At 39.8% G+C, this 13,051-nt stretch overlaps 1 protein-coding gene across 5 annotated transcripts in view; it reads right to left on the bottom strand.

The window, feature by feature from the left end:
* Positions 1–13,051, bottom strand: part of Arhgap12 (Rho GTPase activating protein 12) — an 89,615-nt gene that overhangs the window by 63,345 nt on the left and 13,219 nt on the right. For 4 of the 5 annotated variants that reach the window (XM_005085161.4, XM_005085162.4, XM_005085165.4 and 1 more), the window contains exons 2-3: positions 9,670–9,706; positions 6,677–7,424 (exon numbers count right to left, since the gene is read on the bottom strand). In XM_005085161.4, the coding sequence (XP_005085218.1) occupies positions 6,677–7,354 (678 nt within the window). In that variant the 5' untranslated portion in view covers positions 7,355–7,424; positions 9,670–9,706. Of the gene's footprint in view, positions 1–6,676; positions 7,425–9,669; positions 9,707–13,051 lie in introns of those variants that run through there. The other variant, XM_021236015.2, reaches the window with a different exon arrangement.

Here is a 13,051-nt window from a genome sequence, read left to right as displayed (position 1 = left end):
GGGAGTACTTCCCCACTCATTTCATTGATATCCTGATTAATGAGCAACAGATCAAGCACAAAAAAGCAAATAAATATCTTTTTAGTACAAATGCAAAAGAAAGCTTCATAGATGGATTCTAGTTATCTATGTGATACACTGACTAGTTAGACCATTCATGAGACCATGAAACATGTATTAGCTAAGAAGCATATTCAAGTTCAAAAACCAACCAATATATTATATATTAATAAGCTAAACAGCAACAAACATGCAAGATGGCTCAGTGGATAAGCTCTTGCCACAGGAGACTACCTGAATTTGATCCCTAGAACAACGACAGGAGAAAATTCAGTTGACCTCCACATGCATACCCATGTTCAACCGACGTATTAATTTAAAATTGTTTTACTCAGGATCTTATCGACTTCCAATCCTAACTTGCAGAAAATGTCAAAGTCAGCAGTCTCTTAACATCAAGACAAAACCAAAACTCAAACAATTCATGATTTCTTGCAACCATCAGACAACCAAGGTCTCATGGCAAACTACTCCTCCAATATTTGGAAGGGTAAATCCAGAGTTGCAGAAGAGATGCATCTAAACAGAAACTAGTAGAGCTACAAGAGTTATAAACTCATTAGAACACCTAATAAAAACATGATGAATTAATGGACACGCTGTGAGAGACACTGGATTTTGGTGGGTTTATTTCCAAGGCCACCACCAGGTTCCTTCAGTAAAGATTCAACAAAAATCCTTCTATGGCTCTGGTAAAAGGAGAACAGGTGACCCAGCAATCTAAGTCTAGGTAGTCCTGCTAATGAAAAAAAACTTCACCAGAATTTATCCAGCCTGGACAAAGTGATCCACTCCAAAGCCCCCAGAAGAGGCTCTGGTCTTCCCTAATTAATGGAAAGGGTAAAAACTAAGACAGGGGAAATTCAGAGCCCAATATCAAACAGTGTAATATTGAGACTTAACCACAGGATTACACAATATAATGACACCTCCCCTACTGTGGGCTTCAGTGGACCACAGAGGAAAGACCTCAAGAAGCAATTACCTAATGAGGTGAGCTGTTAGAAGAGACTAGGCACAGTGTCACACACTTATGATCCTAGCATTTGGGAGAGGGAAGCAGGAGGAAGTTAAAGGCCTGTCTTACAAGTTTGAGGCCAGTGAGACCATCTTAAAAAAAAGAATACCCTCAAAACTCCCCAAAGCAACTGAGCCAAACCCACAGATACTTGAATTTCAAGTGTCTAGTATGTACAATAAACATTAAACACAGAACAATCTCTGGCCAAATTAGCCTAACACCTCATACTATAAGCCTCTTCAATTCAGTTACTATTACCTGATACATATGTGACTTTCAACCAAAAATTGCAAGGCATGCTGAAAGGTAACAAAACACAGTAACAAAAGCGAGTAACACAATCAAACTTGGAAACAGGGCAGATGCTAGAATCACCAAGACAGGGAATGTAAGATATTAATATGCTTTATATTGTTAAAGAAAAGTGAACAATATGCAAAGACACATGAGTAAAACATAGATTTTTTTAAAATCCTACCAAAGAATCAAAAAGCAAGAAATTAAAAAAAAACTGTAATATAGAAAATGACTTTGATACAGACTGAACATGGCTGGGAGTAGAATCTACTTAAAGATGTGCCAATAAAAGTTTTCCAAACTGAAAATAGGGTAAGAGCCAAAAAACCTATACATAAACATATATTCAAGCTACAAAAACCAAAAATGAAGGAAATCTTGAAGGACAGCAGAAAAAAAATCCTTATAGAGGAACAAAGACAGGAATTATACTTCTCTCCAGAAACCATGCTAAAAAAGAAAAAGTTTGAAAGAAAACAGTAACAAAATAAAAAACAGACTTCTGTACCTAAAGAAATTATATATCAACATGAAATACTTTCTTTTTAAATTTCATCATATATGTATATATGTTTATCTGTTTGTAGGTATGTGCATGTGTGTACACAGATGCCCATGGAGGCCAGAGCTATCATAGGCCCCAGAGCTGGAGTTACAAATGATTGTGAGCCACCTGTTATTATTCTGGGAACTGAACTCAGATCCTCTGCAAGAGCAATGAGCATTCTTGCCTATTCAACCACCCTCCAGCCCATAACTTTTCCTTGAGCCAAAAATCTGAAGATTTCAGACTGAGGGAAATAAGAAGAGCAGAAAAGAATACCACTTCCCAAATTGTTGTACAGCCTCAAAGATAATCCCTACCAGGATCCCAAGTAGTTTATTTGTGGAACTGACAAGTCAATTCTAATACTGACTCAGAAGTTATAGGAACCAGAAAAGATGCAATTCTTAGAAAAAAAAAAAAACAAAGGAAGAAGGCTAAACACTTCACAATTTTAAAATGCTACAAAACAAGAGCACTCAAGACTGTCCCTACAGGTGTAAGGGAGTGCATAAACTAACAGGTAGGCACTAAATGTCCTTAAACAAGTCACTGAGTCTATGGGTCAACTGATTTTCAACAAGGAGTGCTAAGTTACCTGATGAAGCAAATGTCTTTAAACAAACTTCACTAGAAAGGGCTAGATAGTCACTTCTAAAAGGAAATTGGAGGCCAGCCTGATCTACAAAACAAGCTCCAGGACAGCCAGGAGGGTGGGGTGAGGGTGGGTGCTTACTTCACACTTTACTTAAAAAGTAATTCAAAATGATTAAAAACCTAAACTATAAAACTGTCAGAAGGCAGAGAGTAAATCTTCATGACCTCAGACTTGGCCATGGATTCTTGGATACAACAACAAAAGCACCAGCAACAACACTTGTTTTCCTGGAGCATCAGCCTGCCAGGAAATCCAGATTCTAAACTTGCAAGCCTGCATGTTTGTGCAGCCAATTTCTTAAAATACACCCCCATCTTGTGTGTGTACTTAGGAAGATACATGTGTGTGCACACACACACACACACACACACACACACACACACACACACACACACACCAACCTAGTGGTTCTGTTTCTCCAAATATACCTAAAATTGCTAAGCCATGAGCTCTTACACTTGAAACAAAGCATGACCCACATAGGGAACTGATAAACTGGAGTTCATCAAAATGAAACACTGGTTCCGGGAAAGACCCAATCAAAAGGATAAAAAGAAATGCGACACAACAGGATAAAAGATTTGCAAGTCATCTATTTACTTGACAGATGACTAGTACTCCAGACTATTAAGAACTCTCAAATTCCAGTTTAAATGGGAGGTGGTGAGGGGGTGGGGAGATGGCTCAGTCAGTCAAGGAAGAGTAATGATGCAACACAGGAAAGCATAGTTACAAGACCTTTACTAAATGAAGAAAACATGAGCAAATCTAAATTCTGGGGAAGATGGTAAAAATGCTGACTGCTGGAGTGCCTGATGACCAGAGTTTGAATCCTTTGAACCCACGTAAAAAGCTGAATGTCACTCGCCTTTAATATCCCAGCACTCCCAGCACTGGAGAAGCAGAAGCAGGCAGATCTCTTTTCGTTCAAGGCCAGCCTGGTCTACAGAGCAAGTTCCAGGGCAGCCAGGGTTGTTAAACAGAGAAACCCTGACTGGAAAAAAAGAAACAAATAAAAAGCTGGATGTTGTAGCAATATATATTATGCCAGCACTCTCCTAAAGCAAATAGGAAGGAGAGACAAGAAAAGTCCGCAGAAGTTCAGAGGTCAGCTAGCCTGGAATACACAGTGAATGCAGTGGCAAACAAGAGGCCATGCCTCAAAAACAAGGTGGAAGGCAAAGTACCTGAAGTTGTCCTCTGACTTTCACGTGGGACACACACACACATACACACAGAAATATATATATTGCTGAGATATATATATGTGTGTGTGTATACATATATATATATATTGCTGATAAAAAGACTTCACAGTGAGTCTGAAGCCATGAACATAACATCCTACTTTGCAGAAGCTAATGGAAAAGTACAAAGAGCAAATATGAAGAAAGTACACTTTAATAGAAAAAGAAATGTTTGCACTGTACCAGGAGAAAGGCAATCGACAACACAGATGTACTTATAGATTCGATAGTGGGACTAACGGTGGACATGACAATACAGTGGCACGTGTGTTTTACTGAGTATCTGTTAACAGTCAGCCATCAGAGTATCCCCTCTCTAATCCACAAAACCTGTTACTCATACTCCTGTGCGGTCCCCAACAGGAAAGAGGAGTGAGCTACATCATCAACAGACACAACAGCAAGACTTCCAAGAACAGGAAGGCAGAGTCTCCCATGCCCTCATTCCTTGACTGCTCATTCTGGGGAAGTCTACTTGCTATATTCAAACAGCTGTGAGGAGGCTTAGCCAGCAACACTGTGAGCAAGGCACCATTACAAGCAATTCCTGGTCTCAGTTTTGCTTGCCTAAGATTGTAGCCTCAAGAGACTCCAAGCTTCCACTGATGTACTGACCCACAAAAAATAGAGAAAGGACGTGTTCTCTGTTTCAAGCTGATAAACTTGGTAGTTAAGTGCCAACAGACAACCAAGGCCCTCACTATGTGCCTCAACATCCCTGTGACTACTCCTTAACACAGGTTAAGGAATTTTCCCCTTAAGAACAGAGAGGTGGCTGAATTATGAGCTCTTGCAGAGGACCCAGGATTTGGTTCCCAGTACACACATGGTGGCTCACCACTATCCATAACTCCAGTTCCAGGATTCTGACCTCTGCAGGCACCAGGCACGCACATGCATGTACATACATACATGTAGGCAAAATACTCACATAAATTAAATTTCCTTAGATTTGGGTTGTAGCTCAGTGGTAGAGTGTTTGCCTAGCATACACAAAGCCCAGGTTTCACCCAGAGCATTACAAAATAAGTAAATTCCCCCCAATTATCACACAGCTGACAAATACTAAAATCAGACTTAAATGAAAGTCACACTGACTTCTATGCAAATGTGATCCCTATTTCTATACTGTGACTTTTTTGTGTGTTGTTTGGAGACTTAGTTTTGAAATATAAGGCAAGTGGTCTGATGAGAGCAGAGCAAAGTAAAAGTGATTCAGCAAAAAGAATAAAATGCAAAAGATTTGAGACCATTGCCATGGAACCTGCCAAAGAACTCCTCGTAAGACTTTCAAACAGTGCTAAGACACAGAAGAGACCAGGAGCCACCAACTTCCAGTGCAGGGAACTTAAGACCTTCATAATCAAAAGAACACAGGACTGTTTGTGAACATAAATATAAAATACAACTTTATTTGTGAAACAGTGGCTGTGATTAGATGAAGAGAAACACATGTATACATGTAAACATATACACATATTTTAAAGACAGGGTCTCACTATGTAGCTCTGCCTGGTATGGAACTTGCTATATATAAACCATACTGGCTTCAACCTAGAGATCTGCCTACCGCTGCCTCATGAGTGCTAGGATTTCAGGTGTACACCACTACATACAGCCTCAGCAAACTCTACACGTTCTATATCAGAGTATCACACTAAAATTGAAGAGCACAAGGAAGACAATGATAGCGCTACTTCATACCTTGATCTCAAACACTGGAAGTTTCTCTACAGAATCTTCATTTCCTATATCCACTCAGTAACTCTGTAACAGTTACAACTTAACAGAATTGGATCATACCTAAGAGCAGCCTAATTACTGACTTGACCCTGAATAACTTTATTACAAGGGTTAAGAGAATTTAGCTCAGTAGTAGAGTGCTTACCTATTAAGCCCAAGACCTAGAGCTAAGTTTCAAGCACCAAAGAAAGAGGGAGGGAGGGAAGGAGGGAGGGAGGGAGGGAGGGAGGGAGGGAAGGAAGGAAGGAAGGAAGGAAGGAAGGAAGGAAGGAAGGAAGGAAGGAAGGAAGGAAGGAAGGGTTAGAGGGAGGTTCTCTTCACTCCAAACCAAACAAAACAACAACCCAGAAGGCAATACAACTTCAGATCAAAAAGTTATGTTTAAATTTATTTTAAACTTGAAATAAAAATTTACTTAAAATAGGAATTGTCCAAATACATGCATGATATTTCAATTTCATACATGAGCTTTTAGAATGACTTCATTTGAAAATAACCAGCATACACAATCTGAAAAAAAGGCCAGGTAGGGAAAAAGCAGAAACCAAACCAGGAACACATTTCTTTCCAGGTCAGTATTGAGTATAATCAAGGGGAAACATTTCAGACACAAGCATATGACTGGAAGTAGGATTATTTCTCTAGACTGCTTGGTGTTTCAGGGTAGCAGTTTCAATAAGCAAGTTAGCCACAAGTATGCCAGTGGCATTTTTCCTCATACAGTCATATATTACACCTGAGCACTTGCTAGAAACAAGACCAAGTGAATACCACCAGAAAACAGAACACATTTTCTACTAAATAAGCATCACCCACCATTAAGGGAAGAGCTTCCTGCCTAATGCACAGCAGCAGGGAAAAAAAACATTCTCATGCTCAAAGTAGCTCCAGCCCCACAGAGATTAAGAATTAGGAATACCACAGAGGGATTCTCTGTGAATGTCACAAGCTGGTTCACATTTTTTTTTTAACCTCTATTTAAATTAGGATAGAATTCATGTATTCTGAACACATAAAGCAAAACAACTAATTCTTAACACTATGGTTTTAATTAAAATACCATTTTTATTGAGGTGAGATCACATTTCACCCAACTTCTCTCTTACCCTCATCTGTTCAGTGGAGCTGCTGCTAAGCTCGTCTCCAGACTCGGAATCCTGGTGTGTTCTTTCTGAGCCTTCTCCAGCTGAGTCACAAGACTGCTCCTGAGAGAAGCTAGTCTTCTCTACGTCCAAGAACTCTGGCCCGGGAAAGTGACCAAATAAGCGTGTCCTATTCTGGCTGGAAACTTTGGGAGAATGTGAGTCACTGTTGAATTTTCCGTTATTATGGGTCAGGTCCAGGCTTAGGTTGAGAGTCTGGCCTGAATTATAATTGGATCCAAAATTCTGATTGGCATCACGAATAAGACCTGTTCCTTGAACAGATGACGATGGCTTTCCAAAACTTGAAAGTTCAGGCATTTTGTTCACATTTTCTGTTGATCTCTGTAGATGCATGCTCTGTATTGTCTTCATAGAATTATTTGGCAGTCCAGCTGCCTGCTTCACAGGGGGCATCAGCGCTTTGCGGGTGACCTCCTTGACATACTGCGCTGGCACATAAAACGCTTTGGAATTCTCATCTAGTCTGACCTGCCACCAGTCATCATTGGTCTTCTTCACTAGGATGTACCGCTCCCCTTGTCTGATGACAATCTTCCTGTCCTTTGCTTCATACTCGTAATCATACTCCACCTCAATATACACTTGCCCTGCAGCAATCTTCCCACTTCTCTCAGCCATTCTTACTCAGTGAAACACACTCTCAAAACAGATGGTATGGCACATTATGCCTTGTACCTTGCTGCATTAACTTTAAAGGAGAAAGAGAATAAAGTAAAAATTAATGTAATATAGATTTGATATTTGATATTCATAAACATTATACATTATCATTTAAAGATCATTACCTTCAAACTTCTAGCCCTATAAAGTAAACATGTCTAATAACACATGTATCATCCAACATTTAAGACACTGTCCTTCTAATTCTTCAGCTATTTATGATCCAAGAGGGAAGTGTAAGCACTGCTATACTGGTATAAATTGTGTCCCACAGATGGTACAGTCAAGTCCTCACCTCAGGACTTACAAAGGTGATCTTAACTTTCAATCTGCAAAGATCATTATTTCCAGATAAGACAAGGTCATTGGGTGGTTTGAATGAAAATGGCACCTATGTAGGTACACAGGAGTGGCATTATTTGAAAGGATTAGAGCATGTGGCCTTGTTGGAATAGGTATAGCCTTAATAGAGGAACTGTGTCACTGGGGGTAGGCTTTGACTTTTCAGAAGCTCAAGCCAGGCCCAGTGGCTCACTCTCTTCCTGCTGCCTGCTCATTCAGATTTTGAACTCTCAGCTACGTTTCCAGCACCATGTCTGCATGTGTGCCACCATGCTTCCCTCCATGTTAATAATGAGCTAATGAGCTAAGCCTCTGAATTGTTAGCCAGTCCCAATAAAATATTTTCTTTTATCAGACTTGCCATGATCATGCTTGTGTCTTCTTAGAAATAAAAACCCTAAGACACTCATTTGATTGGAGTGACCCTAACATGTCAGTATCTTTTTGTTACATTACTGTTAGATATGTGTGTTCTTGCATATGTACTGTGTGTTTGAGCACATGTGGGTACATATCCATGTGAAGGTTCAAAGTATCTCCCTCTATTACTCTCCAATGTATCTCCCTAAACCCAGAGGAGTGACTAGTTTGACTGGCCAGCTAGCTCTGAGGATTCTGTTTACACCTCCCATGTGATAGAATTATAGGCAGACTGCCACACCCACTCAGCACTGCCTATGAGTTAAGGATCTGAACTTTAGTCCTCAGGCTTGTGTAGCAAGCACTTCACCAGATAAGCCTTTGCCCCAACCCTCCAGCTGTGCCCCCACCCCATGTCTTTAAAAAGGAAGGAGGCACTCAGAAACAGAGAAGGGAGGGCAGGGAGGTAGTTCAGGTGGTAGTGTGCTTGAACAGCATGCATAAAGGCCTAGACTCCGCTCAGTAACCATGGCTGTTCTCAGCACTTCTCACCCAGACCCCTATACCCTAGCGTCTCCAGCCCAGGGGCTAGGCTTCCCTTCCCTTCTTCCAGCTTCTCATTCCTACATAACCCTGTCATTTTGGCCACTCGATCTCTCGGTTCTTCTCTCTTTGTCTGCTTGCCCTCTTGCCCCTCTCTCTTCTCTCATGGCCCAGTTCAGTCTGGACCTTTCCAGATGTCCTCAGTCAAACTCTCTCCCTCTTATCTACAATAAAAGCTTTCCCAACCATACCTAGGAGTGGCCATGTCCTCATTTTCATTCATATGCTAGGTTACATAGCAATTTTGTGGCTACATATGCAAAATCGGTCTCAAAAAAAAAAAACAGAAAAGAAAAAGGAAGGAAGGGAGAAAGGGAGAAAAGAGGGAAAAGGAGGAAGCAAAGAAAGGAGAAAGGGAAACAAAACAGAAGCATCAAACAAAAGACAAAGGCAGAAACTGGCAGAACATCAAGCATTCAAGCAACCACAAAAGAAGGCATGGTGAAGAAAAGCAAGAGCTTCTCTAAAGTCCGTAGAGGACAAACACACGGCCAACACTAACACTTTGATACTTTTGGATAAAGGTTCTCATTAGGTAGCCCAGGCTGGCCTCATCAAGATCTGCCTGTCTCAGCCTTCCCACTGCAGAGATTAATGTCACTGTAAAAAACACAAAAAACAAAACAAAACAAAAAAACGCCTGCTTCTTACATTACAGTATCCAGTATCACTGATTCAAGATTTAAAAAATTTGAAACTTTTTGCACACTAACATGGCACAGGTGGCAAATTCCATGCCTGTTCCCAAGTGATGGGTCACAGTATGAACACAGATGAAGGTGTTACTGTACACTGTGTGTAGAAACAATCATTCTCCTAAGGACTATCATCTTTTAAGATAGAGCCAATAAGCTGAGGTAGTACGCAAATTAATTACCAACACAATTTCAGTAATTACAATTTATTTCCAGACAAGTTATTTGGGTTAATAAATATAGTAACATTGTTTCAAAAAAAATTAAACTTACCTTAGAAGGCTATAAACATCTGGTGTTTGATTTAAACCTGTAAAATTAAATAAAAATTTTTATTATCTCTAGCCAAGATTCCTTAAAGGAGACTAAGCACATAATGTTGTGTATAATTCTGAAGCATAATTTTTATGACAGTGATAAGGAACACAAGGGAGCATTATATGATTTCTCAATGCCATGCTACAACAAAACCACTGGGGCCACTGAGATCAGTTTGGCTGCCATCACTGGCTTCGCTGGCTGACATCACTGTCTCACCATCCCTTACTTTTATTATGACAAACAGCAATATTTTTTTTAATTTTGGATTTATGATAACCAATTTGGTAAAACTGCTAATTGTCTCGCCAAGTTCACAGTATTCAGTGGGCACAGAGAATAATATATGTTTAAAAGTTAACACGTTTTTTCACAGATTACTTACTCTTTACAGAAAGGGAAACAGACACAATGCTTCCTTTCAATGAAGAGTTTTAAACCAGAGGATCACACCTACCAGTCAACAGTGGCTACCTAAATAAGACACAGGAAGTGCAGACAGTCGGCACCTGTGCTGTGTTCTTATCAAAGCACATTTCACCTCATGCAAGACATTCAATTAGACAACAGAACTAAGCTGTTCAAAGAGTCAGTCATGAAAAGTAAAAAAGGGAAGAGTTTCCTCAAATTTAGATATTTTTATAGGCAAAACTGGTTAGAAGTACCTCAAATTTACCACATCCAAAATCTACTTCCTGTCTACACCACCCCTATCCTGTCACATCTGCTCATCACAGTAAAGAGAGCTCCCAACCTTTGAACTGGTCGCCTCTGCTTTCATGCATGACTGGCATCGGTCACTCTGTGCTTTACTCCCACATAAATTTTTCACAACTTTTCAAAAGTTCATCCTGAGGGCAACAGAGATGGCTCAGCAATTAAGAGCACCTGCTACTCTTCCAAAGGACCTGAGTTCAGATCCTAGCACCCACAATGGGCTCACAGCTATTTGAACTCCAACTCCAGGAAATCCAATGACCACTTCTGGCTTCCATGGTCACACACAAACAGATGGAACACAAACATACACAGATACACATACACAAAATCATTAAAAACAAAACAAACAAAAACAGCTGGGTTGTGATGGCACGTGCCTTTAATCCCAGTACTTGAGAAGGAGAGACAGGAGGATCTCTGTGAGTTCGAGGCCAATCTGATCTACCAGAGTGAGTTCCAGGACAGTCAAGGGCTGTTACACAGAGAAACTCTATCTGGAAAATCCAAAATAAAACTCAGGAAGTTCATACTGAATCATAGTCATGTGCAATACAAAAACCAGAAGCCAACAATAAATACAATGGTGGTCCCTAAGATGTCAATGAAGCTGCCAACTGCTGTCATGGCATCCTAACATCCTAGTGTAACACATTAGTCATGTTTGTGGTAATACCAATGTACACACACCTACATGTTGCAGCAGTATAAAAGGCACAGTATAAACAATTACGTGCAGAGCATAGTACTTGATGATAATGACTGTTATAGTTGTGTTTTTAACTGTATTTTGATATTTTATAAACTATCATCTAATGCATATATTTCTTTAAGTTTTTTAGAAAGTTCCTACAACAGTATGTCAGGTAATGCTGGCAGCTCCATCATACTCATGTGTTTACCACATCACCCACTGCATCAAGAAGTGCCAGTCCAGGTCTGTGTAAACACACCGATGGTCCAACAATGAGGGAACCAGCCAATGACAGATTCTCACACTTTTATTGTTGAATGAAGCTTACTGTACTTAATCCTGGGGCGACTTGGGTTTTTCTTTTTTCCAGGAAGATAGAAAATAAAAAATACCTTTGAAAACATAGAGATGAGTAAGGAAACATGCAGCTACTTTTCACAAGGTTACTGAAGCTTAGAAGTATCAGGACTGGTAGATGGTGTTAGACCTGCTAGTATAGAGAGGTGTGGCACTGGAGAACAGCAGTGATTACAGAACAATCCATGTTCCCTCTTACTGCCAGGCCGTATCATTGCACCCACCCAGGGACTACAAAAACAAGTATGTACAATCAGTTAGAAAGAGAAGGATTATACAAGGGAGTCGGTTTCACTAGTTCAATATGAGACATCCAATCTACAACTTTAGATAAAGGCAGTGAGATGTGTTAAGGCAAGGCAAATGTGGTTGCTGGATGATATAATCTATATAGAAAAGTATCACATATCAAGGAGGATGAAGTGAATGAAATGAGCAAGACAACACAGTGGAGAAGGGGAATAGAAGCTACACATGATCATTAGTCAAAACAGTAAGAGGTAGGGAATGAAACTGGAAGGTCCTAAGATAATTGTTAAAATCATAAACATCTAAAAAGCTACATAGCAGACTATGCACTACAAACAATTCTAGGAAAAATAAGGCAAAATGAAAGAAAAGCCTTATTATAAACTATTGAAAGATTAAGGTATTCCTGGGTAGCTATAAAAAGATTTATGTGAAAATTATATACAGTTGTGCGAATCATTTATTCTATTTTAAGAACAAGCTATATTAAAATGAAAACTTACTTTGATTTGGATTTTTTTCTTTCTCCTCTTTTTAGATTAGGTCAAAAGCTGTTTATTATGATAATTTTCGGTAGGATTTTGCTTATTTAACTCGAGAACTCTCTCACTAGAACACTCCTGAAATGAAATCTATTCAGTACTTATCACCACATGCCTCTGTCCATGTTCATCCCAAACAAATTGCCAAGCACCCAATCACCAGAACATTCCATTTTTACCAGAACATTCCATTTTTGCATATCTACTACTCTGAACAACCCCTTGCTTTTCTCAGCAATTTTTTAAGTGTCTACCTGAGACTTCCTGGCCTCTTGCCAGTCTTCTTCCTTCCTTGTTGCAATCATTTCTTCCCTTACGTTTTAGCAAACATATACACATGCATAAGCACCTACTTACATCTTCTGTATGTATGTGGGGTGGGGAGTAAGAAGGGGTGTGTGTGTGTGTGTGTGTGTGTGTGTGTGTGTGTGTGTGTGTGTGTGTGTGTGTGTGTGTGTGTGTACCATCCACTTTGCCGTACCAACCTAAGGTATTCTCAGGTGCCATCCACCTTGCAATTTTTTGTTGTTGTTGTTTTGATTTGGGTCTGTTTGTTTTGTTTTGAGACAATCTCTTACTAAGTAGCTCTAACTGTCTTAGAACTCGATAGAAGACCAGGTTAGTCTTGAACTCATGGAGATTCTCCTCCTTCTGCCTAAGATTAAATATGTGAGCCACCACACTAGGCTTTGTTTTACTTACCTTTTGTTTTTTTTTTTGTTTGTTTGTTTTTGAGACAGGGTCTCTCACTGGTCTGGAATGCACCATTTAGTCCAGG

This window comes from Mesocricetus auratus, unplaced genomic scaffold (genome assembly GCF_017639785.1).
Source record: "Mesocricetus auratus isolate SY011 unplaced genomic scaffold, BCM_Maur_2.0 Super-Scaffold_100013, whole genome shotgun sequence".
NCBI lineage: Eukaryota > Metazoa > Chordata > Mammalia > Rodentia > Cricetidae > Mesocricetus > Mesocricetus auratus.
The sequence above is the reverse complement of the archived record's forward strand: the minus strand, read 5'-3'. Positions and strand labels throughout refer to the sequence as shown.